Here is a 16,179-nt window from a genome sequence, read left to right as displayed (position 1 = left end):
GCTGACACACATCTGTATTGTTTAACAGAAAACACTTCAGTTTTCTATGGGCTCTCAAGCAAACGGTGTCAGAAGCAGCCACGTCATGTCATGTCATGCCAGTTCTCCAGGCTGTCCAGCACATTCATATGCAGCTGCAAATGCAGCACAGGGCCTTCAGGAAAGACATATCCAGGAGTGTCTGTGCTGCTTAGTCAACTTGATGCCCCACAGTGGATCCAATGCCTTTGTGCCATCTTCATAAAGACCATGGATGCACTGAATCCAATGACCCATCCTGAATAGGTTGTTTTCTTCTGTGCTTTTTCACTATTGAGAACACCAGCACATGCTGGGCTCGAAAGCTTTGAAGAGTTGCAGACCTGAGGTCTTGTTTGGATCTCAGGGATGTGGTGAAATGGCTTCCAAAAGAGACAAGGAAGGGCAACTGCCCTTTCAGAGAGTGCACTGAGCTCATCTTGGGGGAGGCAGAGCAGCCAGGTCAGAGTGAATGGCAATGGCAATGGCAAACAGAGGAGACCAACGGTGTCTGTTCCTGGCTTCCTGATCAGGAAGAGCAAGTGGAAGGTGCCCTTTACGTGCAGATGGGAGCCTCGTTTTGTCAGGCCCTTGTCCCATTTGGGGGCTTTTTCCACTGCAGTGTCTGCTGCAGGGACAGCAGAGCAGGGCATGCACCATCCAGAAGAACCCTGGAGAGCACAGCTGGCAGCTTCTTGACCAAGCCATAGAGGAACCAAAGAGCAGAGGTGCTCTGCTGCATCTCATACTGCCAAGGAAGGGTTGATGGGGAATGTGAATGTGAAAGAGAAGCTGGTCTGCAGTGGCCATGGGATGGTGGAGCTGAGGAATCTGAAGGGAGGGCAAATGAGAAGCTCACACCTTTGGGCTTCAGGAGAGCACACCTTGGCTTCTTCAAGTGTCTGTGGTGTACAGAACAGCAGGGAAAGGCACTGAGGGAATAGGGTCAAAAAATGTGGCAACTATCTAAGCAACTTGGCTTCCAAGCAGAATATTTCCATTCCGAGGAAGAGGAAGGCAAGTTAAGATGTCAGAAATCCTGCATTATTGTGAATTGATTGTGTTGCTGTAACCCAAACACAGAAAGGAAGCGTACAGGAAATGGAAACAAGAAGTGGCAGCAATGCAGAGACTTTGTCCAGTGTTCCTGAGATGAGTCTAGGAAAGTCAGAGTTCAACTGCAATTGAATGTGCCCAGGCATATCACAGACAAGAAGGGCTTGTAGAAATATGTAGTCTACAAAAGAAAGGCTAATGAGAATGTGGGCCCACAGTAGAATGGTGTAGGGAACATGGTGAGACAGGACATGGAAAAGTCTCTGATACTCATTTCCTTCCTGACCTCACAGTTTATTAGTTTGTCTGGTCTTCTTGGAATCCTAGGAGGCAGAGACAGGTGGGAATTGTTGGTGCATGGCAGATGTGTCCTTGGTGAAAAAAGAGGTGATCAGGGAATACCTAGGCAAACAGGATTCTGAGTTGGACGAGACTGACAGGAACCACAGAATCCTTGAATGGCTTGGATCGGAAGGACCTAAAAGACCATCCAGTTTCAGCTCCCTTGCTGTGGGCAGCGCTGTCATCCAGTACATGAGGATGCTTGGGGCCCTTGACATCTTGAACTTTGCCAGGGATGGGGCATCCACCACTTCTCTGGGCTACCTGTTCCACAGCTGTTCCATGCCTCACAATCATGATCTTAGAAATGTTAAGAATTCCTTCCAAATGTTTAATGTTAGTATCTCCTGTAATCAATAACTATTCTTCCTTGTTTCAGAATTTGGAAATCTGGTAAGAAATCAAGTTTCCAGTTTTTTAATATGAAGAAGATAATGGGTGGAAGATGGAGGGAAGGCATTATCCAGAGCATTGCCTCTACAGTTCAGATCCCCAACACAAGGCTGATGAGAGCAAGACAAAGTGAGTTTGGGAAAGTTCACTCAAGGTGACTGGGGATTGAGTACTTCACATGTGAGGAGAGACTGATGGAGCTGGGCTTGTCCAGCAAGGAAAACGGAAGCCTGATGGGGATCTGTCCACACAGTGACAGAGCAGAGCTCATTAGGGGACATCCTGGGTCAATATCAGTTGCAAAGTGTTGCTTTAAATTCTTGTTTAAACTGAACAATAACTAACTAACTAAATAGACTTCATTAATGCCTGTTTTCTCTTCCTCTTTTAGATGTCTCCAGATACCTGTCCAGTTTGCTGTACAAGTTCTGAACACCTGAAGAAGATGACAGGAAGGCACAAGGCACAGGAGGGCTCTTCAGGTTGTAATGGGCCCCAGGGGACATTTGCTGCAGTGTCCATCACCTCCAGTGCAGAAATAAGATTGCACAAAGTGCTCAAGAGTACAAAGTCAGAAGGAACAGTGAAGTTTCTTGGAGTATTAATGGGCCCCACTGAGGGCCATGGACAAGCCAGCTTCCCCAGGGACTTGTAAGAGCAGATAATTGGAAGCCATGATTGCAGGCAGACTAAGGCACTGGGATGGTGGCTGTGATGCTGAGCAAAGCCTCCTTTGTCTTGTGAAGCAGAAAGGCCAAGGCCTGATCCCCAGAGCCTTGGCAGGGAGATCGTGTCCCTCCCTCCTGCTGGCTCAGGGCCCTTCCTGGGGCAGTGGGATGGAGGTTTGTCTGATGTCAAATGAAAGACCAGGGCACAGCAGCTGCCAGACTCTGCATGGGGTGCAAGGATGCCGTGAGGCCCAAGTCCCATGTGGGCAGTGTGTCTCATGCCAGGATGTGGGATGTGAGAGGGGCTCAGTCTGAACAAGCAGTCAATCACAACAGAACTTTGAACTCCCAGGCCCAAGGTGGAGGCACCATTTCCTCACTGGTAGCATTTGGTTCTGGGGATGCCGTGTTTGATGCTCACCCACATGCAGAGCTCCTGTCTGACTGCAACACCACTGTGCTCATATCAGCTGTGACGACACAGTGGAGCTGAAATCACTGAGCTTGTCTCCCCTTTACAGCACAGTGACTCTGACATCACTGTAATAATGATCACTGCCATAACTCAGTAATTCTGACAGCACTGCTCCCAACACTTTTGAGAGAACATCGTGACTGTGTTACTGAACTCCTACCCACAGTGACACCACAGTCATTCCAACCCACCGTGCTTGTATCCAGCTTGTCATGGAATCCTAGGACAACCCACAATGGGAAGGACCCATAGTGATCATCAGGTCCAACGTTTGGCTCCACACACCCGTCCTAAAAGCAGAGCATATGACTGAGTGTGTTGTCTTGTTACGGAGTTATCTGGATCAATGTGTGTCCGTGACAGAGGGCTGAAGGCTTGGCAGTCCCACTGGCCAAAAAATAAAATAAAATAAAATAAAATAAAATAAAATAAAATATTAAGAAAATTATACTAATAAAAATATTAAAGAACAGCATCAATGATTGAAGAAGGAAACTTATTTTTACTAAACATGATACTGGAATGTAAGATAACACAATGTTATAAAATAAAATTGGAATTTAGGGTAATAACTCAAATATAATGAGAGAGCAAGTGTCTGAAACCAAAAGCCTTACTTTGAACTGAAGGCGCACGGCTGGGGCGCGCAGCCACACACTGCCAGGCAGCGAGCAAGTGAGAGATCCCAGGTCTTCCTCCCACGGCTTATCTTCCCCTCTGAACTCAGAGTCCCCTGGGATATGCGGTTCTTCTTCTCTTCTGAGAACCAGGTATCCAGAAAGTTGTCCGTCCACAGAACTGGAGTATTAACTCTTTCATTCCCGGTGCTTTACATGATGTTATGATGTGGAATACTGATAACAAGAATCATAAAACCATGACACCAGATGGGGCATTGGCAGCTTTGCTTGGCACACACAATCTGTTAGGACAAACAATGCTTCCGAAATCAGCTTGGCTACTGGTGATTAATTCATCTGACTTCAAAGTACGTTTTGCAGAGATGACCCTGTTGTCTATCAGGAGCTGCCAGCCCTGCAGCCCCAAGGGCATCTCCAGGGAGAGCAGTGAGGAAGAGAAAATGACATCCTGGGCTGGGCTGGGCCGGGCTGGGCTCCTGGGACTCAGGGAGCTCCTACAAGTGGGCAGCGCTGCAGAGAGACAGCTGTGCCCAGGAGCAGCTCTTCTGCACAGCACAGCCTGCAGGTGACAGGAGGAGAGGAGAGAAAGGAGAGAGGGATTGTAGGATGTGTATGGTGTGAGCAGGTGTTGAGTTCACTGCAGGAGCACTGCTCACAGCCTTTGACAAGGTAAGTCTCACTGCAGGCTTTGACTCTGCCGCCTGCCAGGCTCAGCACTCAGCACTCAGCACTCAGCACTCAGCACTCAGCACTCAGCACTCAGCCTGCCCGGGGAGCTGCCCAGGGCGCTGCGGGGAGATGTGTGGGGGGAAGGAGTCCCACGGCAGGGCAGGGCAGAGGTCTGCTGCTGCTACAGCTGCTGCCTGGGGCAGGGGGATAACAGCTACACTCACCACTGGGTGTTTTTTTTTCCAAGGGTGCTTTGCAGGAGGAGAGACAAGGCAGGGATTTTCCAACACCTGTTCTTAGGGAAGGAGAATGAGTTGGAGGCAGAATTCTGAAAGGAGATGTGAAATATGAACACATCTCTGAGAATCCTGAATTGTACCATTCACAATTTGCCCTTATATGAACATTCTCCTAAAGTGCTTTCAGCTGAAATTGCTATCGTTTTCTGCTGACATGAATAATGCTCTTATCCTGAAAACAGACAGCTTTCTCTAACAGAAATTTAAGGGCAGAAAAGAGCTAGGGATGGGCACTGTGAGTGCAGACAGCATAAAGATATGAGGGATGGAAATTGATTGTAAGAGGAAATTATCTAGGAAGCTGAGATATGATTAGGAAATGAGAGGAAAGTAAGAGCTCTTTCAGCTTCTACTTCTTAAGGTACACTAAAGCTCATGCAAGGAAATTGAAGTTATGGAGTTAAATGAACATTTTTCAAAGAGAAAGAAACATTTCTATAGCATTGCAGGAGGAGGAGAGTGTCTGCAAGTTATCTTGACTTCTGTCATTATTTTCTGCACTCTGCACAGGACTCCATGCCCAGGAACTGCAGATGCCCAACAGCAGCTCCATCAGCGAGTTCCTCCTGCTGGTGTTGGCAGACACGCGGCAGCTGCAGCTCCTGCACTTCTGGCTCTTGCTGGGCATCTACCTGGCTGCCCTCCTGGGCAACGGCCTCATCAGCACAGCCGTAGCCTGCCACCACCGCCTGCACACCCCCATGTACTTCTTCCTCCTCAACCTCGCCCTCCTCGACCTGGGCTGCATCTCCACCACTCTCCCCAAAGCCATGGCCAATGCCCTCTGGGGCACCTGGCATATCTCCTACTCAGGATGTGCTGCACAGGTCTTTTGCTTTTTGTTTTTGTTTTCCGCAGAGTATTGCATTCTCACCATCATGTCCTATGACCGCTATGTTGCCATCTGCAAGCCCCTGCACTACGGGACCTTGATGGACAGCAGAGCTTGTGCCAGCATGGCAGCAGCTGCCTGGGGCACTGGGGTTCTCTATTCCCTGCTGCACACTGCCAATACATTTTCAATGCCACTCTGCCAAGGCAATGCCATCAACCAGTTCTTCTGTGAAATCCCCCAGATTCTCAAGCTCTCCTGCTCAGAATTAGACTACCTCAGGGAAATTGGTTTTATTATGTTTAGTGTTCTTGCCGTATTTGTGTGTTTTGTTTTCATTGTTATGTCCTATGTGCAGATCTTCAGGGCCGTGCTGAGGATGCCCTCTGAGCAGGGACGGCACAAAGCTTTCTCCACCTGCCTCCCTCACCTGGCCGTGGTCTCTCTCTTTGTCAGCACTGACTTTTTGGCCTACCTGAAGCCCCCCTCCATCTCCTCCCCATCCCTGGACCTGGTGGTGTCATTTTTGTACTCGGTGGTGCCTCCCACACTGAACCCCCTCATCTACAGCATGAGGAACCAGGAGCTCAAGGATGCAGTGTGGAAAATGATATCATGAACAAATTTCAGCAGGGATTGTCTTCTCATCTGTCTCAACAAATGACTCACAGCCTTTTCCGCAAGATGCCTATGTTATCACAGAGTCATTGAATGGCCTGTATTGAAAAGGATCACAATGATCATCTGGTTTCAACCCCCCTGCCACAGGCAGGGTTGCCAACCAGCAGACCAGGCTGCTCAGAGTCACATCCAGAGTGGCCTTGAATGCCTCCAAGATGGGGCATCCTCAACCTCCTTGGGCAAGCTGTTCCAGTGCCTCACCACCCTCTGAGTGATAAACTTCCTTTTAATATCTAACTTAAGCCTCCCCAGACTCCGTTTAAAACCATTGCCCCTTGTCCTATCAGCATTCACCCTCGTACACAGTCGTTCTCCCTCCTGTTTATCCGCTCCCTTCAAGTATTGGAAGGCCACAATAAGGTCTCCCTGCAGCCTTCTCTTCTCCAAGCTAAACAAGCCCAGTTCCCTCAACCTTTCATCATAGGAGAGGTTCTCCAGCCTTCTTAGCACCTTAGTGGCCCTCCTCAGGACCCGCCCCAAGAGCTCCACGTCCTTCCTGTACTGGGGGCCCCAGGCGTGGATGCAGCACTGCAGATGGGGCCTCACAAGAGCTGAGTAGAGGGGGACAATCACCTCCCTCTCCCTGCTGGCCACCCCTTTTTTAATGCAGCTCAGAACACAGTTGGACTTCTGGGCTGCAAGCGCACACTGCTGGCTCGTGTCCACCTTCTCATCCACCAGGACCCCCAAGTCCTTCTCCCGCAGGGCTGCTCTCAAGTGTTTCTTTGCCCAGTCTGTATAAACACCTTGCATTGCTCCAGCCAAAGTGCAGCACCTTGCACTTAGCCTTCTTGAATCTCTTTAGGTTCACATGGTCGCACTTCTTCAGCCTGTCCAGGTCCCTCTGCATAGCTTCCCTTCCCTCCAATGGATCAACTGCACTGCTCAGCTTGGTGTCATTTTCAAACTTGCTGAGGGTGCACTCGATGCCATCATCTGTGTCACTGATGAAGATGCTGAAGAGCATCCATGTCAAGACTGACCCTTGAGGGACACCACCTTCTTTCTTCCTCACGTTATGTCATAAACCAGTGTCCTTCACTCTGACAGTGTTTGTATCAGCTCATGGATTAAATGAATTAGACCTCCTTTAGTTCTTTGAGTCACAATTCAATGCCTTCTGCTCTCCGCCTCTGTAGCAGATAAATTTTTACTCATCTGAGGACTGACCTGGTGGGTCTTTTCACACTGTTCCTTTTTCATGTCCATAGTTGGGTGGGGACGTTTTTCCAATGTGATGGGTTTCACCACAGTGACTGTGACCCATACTTGAGACTTTTGGGCAGAGCTTGACACCAATGACCCATAGTGGTTCACGGATGTTTGTGTTTATTGAGAATAAATCAGAGTTTCTTGGCTTCCCAGTGGCCATTTCAGCGCTGAGTCACCCCCAGGGCTCCACTGACTTGTCTGGGGGGCATTGAGTGCGCTGGGTTGGGCTGCAGCTACAGGGACAAAGACAACAGTTGGCAGTTACTTCCCGGAGACCCTCTTCCCAAGTTCCATCTGCAGCTTCCAGGGGCTCTGGTCTCCTGTAGGTCCTCTTGGAAAGCTGCCTGTCCCTGGGGCCTCCGGAGATGGCATGGGATGCTTGTGATCACATAGTGGAGCTTTGCTCCCCACTCATTTATCCTTCAATTAATCATAATCCTCACTCATTTATCCTTCAATTAATATGTGTTTCCTATTAATATTTATCGTTTCCTATCTACCTATGTAAAGTACTTATCCTTTTGGTTAGGCGAACCACGCTGGTGGGATATGGCTGAGGAGTATGCTCTGTTTTTAGGGAAGTTGTATTGTATTTTACTGTTGCTTGTTTCAAAGTAGGAAGCAACATCCTGTGCTTGTTGCAAACAGTTCTCTAAGAAAAGCAGGTGAAGGAATGGTGTAAAGGAACTGTAACATCCAGACTTCAGTGGAGAATTCTGCTGTCGGGAAAAGTGATGCAAGTGCCAGGTGGCATACAGCAGACACGTCAGGCCTGGGGAGGTGAGCAGTCAGGTTGTCCGTACTGAGTCAGACCTCAAGCAATTGCTTTTCCTGCCTATGCAGATCTCCTTAGGAGACTCTCTGGATCAACATCAATTGGAGAATCACAGAATCACAAAATGGCCTGGGTTTGAAGGGGCCTCAAGGATCGTGGATCTCCAACCCTCCTGCCACATGCAGGGCCACCAACCTCCACGTTTAATACCATCCCAGGATGCCCAGGGCCCCATCCAACCTGGCCTTGAACACCTCCAAGGATGAATGGGGCATCCACAGCCTCTCTGGGCACTGCTCCAGCACCTCACCACTCTCTCTGTAAAGAACTTCCCCCTGACAGCCAACCTAAATCTTCCCTCCCTCAACTTCAAACCATTTTCCTTTGTCCTGCTGTTACCTACCCCTTCAAAGAGTTGATTCCCCTCCTGCTTGTAGGCTCCCTTTAGGTACTGAAAGGCTGCAATGAGGTCACCCTGCAGCCTTCTTTTCTCCAGGCTGAACAAGCCCAGCTCCCTCAGCCTGTCTTAGTAGAGGAGGTGTTCCAACACCCTGATCATTTCCATGGCTCTCCTCTGGATCCTCTCCAACAGAATGATGCTCCAAAAGCAACAAGATGCACTACTTTAAAACACAAAACATTTTTATTGGGTGCCCTTTGAAGTCTTTTTTCTTTACTACATTATGAAACCTCTCCAACTATCTGTATAAATCTTGACTTCAAACACATTATGGAACAGACATGGCTCATTGCAACTTGCTGTACTTCAGAGAGACCCGTGGTACATTTGATGTCAGGTCTAAGAACCTCAGGTATTGAGTGGATAATGTTGTAAGCACTTGAGAAAGTAAAGTTGGAAGAAAAAGAGGAGGGATCTTGGCGTAGTAATGGGGCCCACTGAGGGACATTACCAACACAGCCTCCCCTTGGACTTGTTAGAGCAGGGAATTGGAGGTAATGATTAAAGTTACGTAAAGTATTGTGCTGAGAAACCTCTTCGTTTGTTTGATGAAGAAAGACCAAGGCCTGACATCCAGACCCTGGAGGGGAGATCCATCGTATGTGAGGGAATGAGCTCAGGGCTCATCCTGGGGTTGGTGTGGTGGGGCAGATTGTACTCCATGTGAAGGACAGCAGTGTGACACCTCCCAGTCTCTGCACAGAGATTCAAGGAGGCATTAAGGACCCATTACCATAAGCATAGCAAATCTCCTCACAAACCATGGCCAAGGGGACAAAGATTTCATTGCTTTTGGGCCCTCCATCCTCACCAGCACCCACTGCCTTCTCCTCTGCAGGATTTCCTATGCTGCTCCAGCCCAGCCCCTATTTCCCTGCGGTCTGCAGACACCCACCTCTCCTCTCTGCCCCACTCTGACCCTGGCACTGCAGTCATGTCACTGATGTCTCTCAAGCCCCTCTGAACGTCCCTTGAGACACAAAGCCATGGAGTGATCCCTCAGCATGGCCCCACATCATAACCCTTCCAGGGACATTTCTTCCTCCTCATGCCCAGTCTCTAGTGTTCAAGCTGCACTGTGAGGGAGTTTTTTCCCCCCTTTGCTCATTTCCACTACCAAGGTCAACTCCATCATGTTGGAAATCACTTCCGCATGGAAACACCACCCATCAGCTTTCTTGTGGCCTGTCAGCCGTTGAGAAGAAGGAACCTCACCATCATCTTCCAAGGCACGTGCCAGCTTCATGGACAGACACAACCAAGTCACATCCCTCCTGCTATCGAGTTGTGTCCTCACACAGAAGAGCCATCACAATCCCTTACACAAACCTCCTTCTTCCTCCATGGGCCCTGCCAGGTGCTCAGGCAGAGAGGATCCCACAGGCAACACGGCAACCTGGCACTTTCTGTCGGCCTCTCAGGGACACTGCAGATGTGATCCTGTGTGCACAGATCCCAGCCAGAAGTCAAGGGCTGACCACCAGCTGCTTCAGGCAGAAGGCAGCACACCATTCCTTTCTGGGACACGCTCCTGGGGCTGGCCTGTCAACTGCACACACAGAAGTGACCTCACAGCCACCTTCACAGCCTCGTGCCACCTGAAGGCCCATGAGGGCCTGAGGTAGAGCTGAGCTCATGGCAGCATTCCTACCCACCTCCTCCTTATGGCCTCAAGCTGATCAGTCACACGTCACCTCCTGTACAGACATCGCCTCACATTCATCACTGCATTACATGGATTTGCTCTAAGACTCCACCATTCCTGCTCTGCCCTGAAGGGCCAAGTACCCAAGTTTAGGGTTAGGGGAGGGGTTGATGTTCAAGAGGGCAGAGCACAGGAGCAGGGTCTGTGGGTGTTGGGTGTTCAGGATAGGGATTAAGGGTTAGACGTCACCTTTTGGGGCAGCAAGTAAGCAAAGGTTTAGTGAGAGGGCTTGGTGTTCTGCTAAGGTTTTCAGGACAGTGTTAGGGTACAGGTAAGCATTACGGATTAGCGTTCTGTTTTGGGCTGCAGTGAGGGTATTTAACATTTGTTAAATACAATACTATAATGCTAGCAATTAAAGCTTGGTTTTAGCATGAGTGGGAGAGTAAGTGTGGGAATCTGTGCAGTCCATTCCTTGGGAATGTTCTTGGCAGCAACTTTTAAAGAAGCCCTGAGCCTTCAGGCACTGCCATGAGGAGATCTCCATTAACGATGGACTTGCTGTGGTGGAATCAGTCTGTGTGACAGAAGTGCCCACTGTGTGTCCTTGCTTGTGTTTGCAGCCACACAGCAGCACTGTCACCAAGCCACAGGAGCTGCACGGCTAAGGGGCTATGGGGCTGAGTTTCAGCTCAACACACCGCCAACACATCACTGAATTCTGTCTCTCAGTGCAACCCTGAGCCTTTTCTTGAAAAGTTTCTGTCTCACCTCTGTTGGCTGTTCCATTCCTGAGATGGAAGTGGCACCTGACTCAGGAAGGAGAAGGACACAGAGCTCTGCAGGAGGACCTGCACCACCTGCCCAGCAGCTCTGTGCTACCCCACAGTTGCACTTCCTACCTACAAATTCATGCTCCAGAATGTCTCCTGAGAGTCCTGGGCAACCTTTCCTGGGCTCTCATGTGTGCTTCAGCTACCCTTGGTCATCGTGGAGGCAGTGCCCACCTCTGTGTGGCAAATGAAAAGAAGTCTTTAGGGAGACTTTAGGGAAAAGTTTAAGCTTCTGAGATGAAAACCCATATCCAAGACATTTTCTTACACAAGGTCTCACAGGGACTGAGGAAGAGGGGATCTGACAACCAACGTGCAAACCAGGTGCTGCTGCTGGCCTGTCAGAGGCACTGACAGATGTGAGCCTGAAAGCACAGACCCCAGCCAGGCGCCAAGGGATGGCCCGTCAGCTATGGCAGGCTGCAGTCACCGCACAGTTTGATTAACAGCTGTATGCTTTGTGCTGGATTATGGGGTGCTGAGAACAGCTGACCCTGGCAGCTCCATAAATGTCCCACAGGAAGTAAGACAGAAAAAGTCATTGCATGCCTTTTGTTTTGATAAGTTTCACAGAGATCCTGGTTCCTTATGTACCCTGTGACTGGGCAACACTGCACAGGTACAAACAGAGTACTACTTGATGTGCATAATGACATTTAAGTGAAAAACATTAGAATATACAAAATACAGAATAAAACATTCAATAAATTACATTTAGGAAACTAATACATAAACCAAGTAAGACAGTTTGATTCCGTAAAAATCTGTATTACAACTCTTAGATAGAAAAAGGTGGGCAGTTCACTGCTTTCAAAACACTTTTGGTCATCAGTTTCGGCAGAGCATCTTTGAGCTCCTGGTTCCTCATGCTGTAGATGAGGGGGTTCACTGCTGGAGGCACCACCGAGTACAGAAATGACACCACCAGGTCCAGGGATGGGAAGGAGATGGAGGGGGGCTTCAAATAAGCAACCATGCCTGTGCTGAGAAACAGGGAGACCACGGCCAGGTGAGGGAGGCATGTGGAGAAGGCTTTGTGCCGTCCCTGCTCAGAGGGCATCCTCAGCACGGCCCTGAAGATCTGCATATATGATCCAGCAATGAATACAAAGCACCCAAACTCCAAAGGGACACAAAATACAATAAGCCCAACTTCCCTGAGGTAGGAGTGTGAGCAGGAGAGCTTAAGGATGTGGGGGATTTCACAAAAAAACTGGATGATGGCATTGCCTTGGCAGAGAGGCAGGGAAAATGTATTGGCAGTGTGCAGCAGGGAATAGAGAACCCCAGTGCCCCAGGCAGCTGCTGCCATGGTGGCACAAGCTCTGCTGTCCATCAAGGTCCCGTAGTGCAGGGGCTTGCAGATGGCAACGTAGCGGTCATAGGACATGATGGTGAGAATGCAATACTCTGCTGAGGTGAAGAAGAGAAAGAAAAAGACCTGTGCAGCACATCCTGCGTAGGAGATGTGCCTGGTGTCCCAGAGGGCATTGGCCATGGCTTTGGGGAGAGTGGTGGAGATGCAGCCCAGGTCGAGGAGGGCGAGGTTGAGGAGGAAGAAGTACATGGGGGTGTGCAGGCGGTGGTGGCAGGCTACGGCTGTGCTGATGAGGCCGTTGCCCAGGAGGGCAGCCAGGTAGATGCCCAGCAAGAGCCAGAAGTGCAGGAGCTGCAGCTGCCGCGTGTCTGCCAACGCCAGCAGGAGGAACTCGCTGATGGAGCTGCTGTTGGGCATCTGGTACTTCTGGGCACCAGGACCTGTTCAAGGAGGATAAAAGTCAAGGACAAGTCTTTCCATGTGGGCTGTGTTCATTCATCTCCATGATGTGATCTACATTTCATGAGGTCAAATTTGCCATGAGGGTCTCTGCACTTTTAATCTCAATGAAGCAGACTTGTCCCAATGGTTACATGGAACCATGGTGATGGTGTGGAGTCAAACTTTACTTTCAGAATGTATCAGATAAAATCACTTCTAATGCAGAAGTGCTGGTTGGCATCTGAATGTTAATGCCAAAAATATGTGGATAAAAAATAGAAGTTCTAGGGATCACTTTTTCCTACAAATTATCATCCTGCTCACCATGCCTAAGGAGTGTTTGCTGAAGTCTGAACAGCTGTAAGACCTGAGAGGCAAAGGGATTCACTGCTGCTTAGTGCAGGGCAAGGGGAGCTGACTGGGTTTCTTTCCAATTGCTCTGAGCTTGACTACTTAGCAGACGCAAGACGATTGCATTCCCATAAAGTTCTGAAGTCAGACCCAGCTCTGAAAACAGGAGTCCTCTGCCCATCACTGTGTATTCACCCTTTCTCAATGTACTTCAGCAGTGCCTCATCACCACACATCTTGCAAATGACCCCTAACACTGATTTCACCAACCCCACAGCATTTGCATATTGCATCTCTCTGCTTCTTCCCTGCACTTTGATCGCCTGACTAGGGGAAATATTTGCATCCTGAAGGTCAGCTCACGGCTCTGAAGGGCACCTCAGGGAGATGTGTCCTACTGATGGCATCTCATTAAGGGAAAGCCAGCTCCTTCCCAGCCTCACAGACTGCATTGCCCACAGCCCCAGGCAGTGGCTCTCAGCCCCTGTGCACTGCAGAGGGTGATGGACACGTGCCTGGGGAGATGCTGCTCTGCTCTGCTGGAGCTCTGCCTGCACAGGAGGTGGTTCACGCATCGGACCCCATGGCCATGTGGGCAGAAACGTTTCTAGGTGGGAGCTTGCTCAGAGGAAGGTCCCTGCACTGAAGGGGGTAATTCCCTGATCATATCTCTGTGGTCTGCAGATTTTCATCCTGAGGGCTGTTTTCCTGTCATTTCCCAGACTGAGCATACAGACACAAGCCCAAACTCGCTGCATTCCTATTTGCTGTCCAGAACCCACCCTGTTTGTTTATTTTTTAAGTGAAAAAGGGAACTTAAGAGAGCTCCCATGGCTTTATTGAAAGAATATATACGTTAAAGGAAAGCAGAGAGGTAAAATGCATTCAGGATTCTCTCTTGATGTGCCCTCAGAGCTGTGCACTGATGCTGCAGCAGGGAAGCCCTCTGCTGTAACAGCTCTTATTCCATGATAAAGAAACACAGAGTGTATGCAGCCTGATCTGCACTGGGATGTGCCAGATCTGGTGATCCCTGCTGGAAAATTGTTTGCATTACCTATAGTGAGAGACTTACCTTGTCAGTGGCTGAAAGCAATGCTCCTGCAGTGAGGTCGCAGCCCGCTCACACCCCTTATATCCTGTAATCCCTCTCTCCTTTCTCTTCCATCTTCATGTCACCTGCCGAATGTGCCCCTTGTGCTGAGGCAGAGTACACGGGAGCTGCTCTTAGTCAGAGCTGTGTCTCTGCAGCACTGCCCACTTGTAGGAGCTCCCTGTGTCCCAGGGGCCCAGCCCAGCTTAGCAGCAGAGGATTTCATTTCTATCCTCCCAATCATCTCCCTGGAGATGACCCTGGGTCTCCGTGGCCAAAAGCTCCTGAAAGACAACAGTGTCATGATTGTACTCTGAAATATGCTGAATTAACCACCAAATGCCCACTGGACAAGGACTAATTCCAGACATACTGTTGTTAGTCCTTCATTGAGTGTTGCTGTAACGAAAAGAACACACAGCATGGACAGGGATGGGTAGACTTGCCCTGGGCAGGGCAGTGATCCTGCTGAGGCGGTGCTGGCATCTCATCCCTAGATGGAATCCCTATGGCGGAAATAGGTTTGAGATTTCTCTGGTTCAGTTTAGATGTGCACAAGGAGTTGCCTGCATGTGAGCTCCTGCTCTGAGTCCTTGGTCTTCCAGTGGAGAGTCAGTTGCTCACACACAGACTCTGGGTGATGACCAAGGTGCCTGGGGTGCTCCTGGATGTGTGCTAGTGCTTGGGAAGTGCTTGGGAAATCCCTGAGATGGACACCTCCTTCCTGAGCATCAGATGAGGGCAAGAGAGGGGTTAGAGCTATTCTTGGCCATCCTAACTGACAGCAGACCACTGCGTTTAGGGCACTGGAGTATGTCTTTTTTACTCATCTCCAAGGAGCATGCAGAGTTATTCAGCTGACTAAATGGATGAGCTCTCAAAAGAAGAGGCACATCTTCCTCTGTTCTCCATCTGCTGCCTATTCTGGAGCTCAAGGCACTACAGAGCTGACACACATCTGTGTTCTTCACCTGAAGAAGCCTCAGTTTTCTATGTGCTCTCATGTGAATGACATCAGAAGCAGCCTAGTGTCATACCAGTTCCCTGGGCTGTCCAGCACACTCACATGCAGCTGCAAATGCAGCACAGGGCCTTCAGGAAAGCCATGCCCAGGAGTGTCCATGCTGCTTGGACAACTTGGCGCCCCACAGTGGGTCCCATGATTATGTGCCGCCTTCATAGATACCATGGATGCACTGAATCCAATAATGCCTCCTGAACAGGACGATTTCTTATATGGTTTTACACAAATGAGAACACCAATATGTGCTGGGCTAGAAAGCTTTGTACACTTGCAGGTCTGAGTTCTTGCTTGGATCACAGGGACGTGGTTTAATGGCTTCCACAACTGGACTGTAGCACAAGTCTTTATGATAGATGGATGAGGAGACAAGGAAGGGCAACTGCTCTCTGTGGGAGTGCACTGAGCTCTTCCTGGGGATGGCAGAGCAGCCAGGTCAGAGTGAATGGCAATGGCAAACCGAGGAGACCAGCAGTGTCTGTTCCTGGCTTCCTGATCAGGAAGAGCAAGTGGAAGGTGCCCTCTGCAGACAGATGGGAGCCTGATGTTGTCAGGCCCTTGTCCCCTTTGGGGGCCTTTTTCACTCCAGTATCTGCTGCAGGGACGGCACAGCAGGGCATACAAGATCCAGGATATCCTTGGACAGCGCAGCTGACAGTTTCTTCGCCAAACCTCAGAGGAACCAAAGAGGAGAGGTGCTCTGCTGCATCTCATACTCACCGGCAAGGAAGGGCTGGTGGAGAAGTTGAAGGTCAAAGTGAACCTGGTCTGCAGTGGCCATGGGATGGTGGAGCTGAGGAGTCTGAAGGGAGGGCAAAAGTCAACCTCACATCTTTGGGTTTCAGGAGAGCACACCTTGGCTTCTTCAAGTGTCTGTGGTGTACGGTACAGAAAGAAAGCAGATATAGGAATTGGAAACAAGAAGTGGTCAGCTGGGAGCAATGCAGAGTGTTTGT

General features: G+C 49.6%; 2 protein-coding genes across 2 annotated transcripts; one reads left to right on the top strand and one right to left on the bottom strand.

Moving 5' to 3' along the window:
- Positions 1-5,094: 5,094 nt before the first annotated feature.
- Positions 5,095-6,012, top strand: LOC149914625 (olfactory receptor 14J1-like). Its single transcript, XM_090126710.1, has one exon. The coding sequence runs from the start codon at positions 5,095-5,097 to the stop codon at positions 6,010-6,012; it is 918 nt and encodes a 305-aa protein (XP_089982836.1).
- A 5,765-nt stretch (positions 6,013-11,777) lies between these two features.
- On the bottom strand, positions 11,778-12,734 carry LOC149914624 (olfactory receptor 14C36-like). The gene has a single exon (XM_090126701.1). The coding sequence runs from the start codon at positions 12,732-12,734 to the stop codon at positions 11,778-11,780; it is 957 nt and encodes a 318-aa protein (XP_089982827.1).
- Positions 12,735-16,179: the final 3,445 nt, after the last annotated feature.

This window comes from Phasianus colchicus, chromosome 29 (genome assembly GCF_987193195.1).
Source record: "Phasianus colchicus chromosome 29, bPhaCol1.hap1.1, whole genome shotgun sequence".
NCBI classification, from domain to species: Eukaryota; Metazoa; Chordata; class Aves; order Galliformes; family Phasianidae; genus Phasianus; species Phasianus colchicus.
This window is presented reverse-complemented; position numbering and strand designations above follow the sequence as displayed.

What these genes read in the sequence shown, in the direction of transcription:
- LOC149914625 (XM_090126710.1), top strand. Translation starts at nt 5,095, where the DNA reads ATGCCCAACAGCAGCTCCATCAGCGAGTTCCTCCTGCTGGTGTTGGCA.
- LOC149914624 (XM_090126701.1), bottom strand. Translation starts at nt 12,734, where the DNA reads ATGCCCAACAGCAGCTCCATCAGCGAGTTCCTCCTGCTGGCGTTGGCA.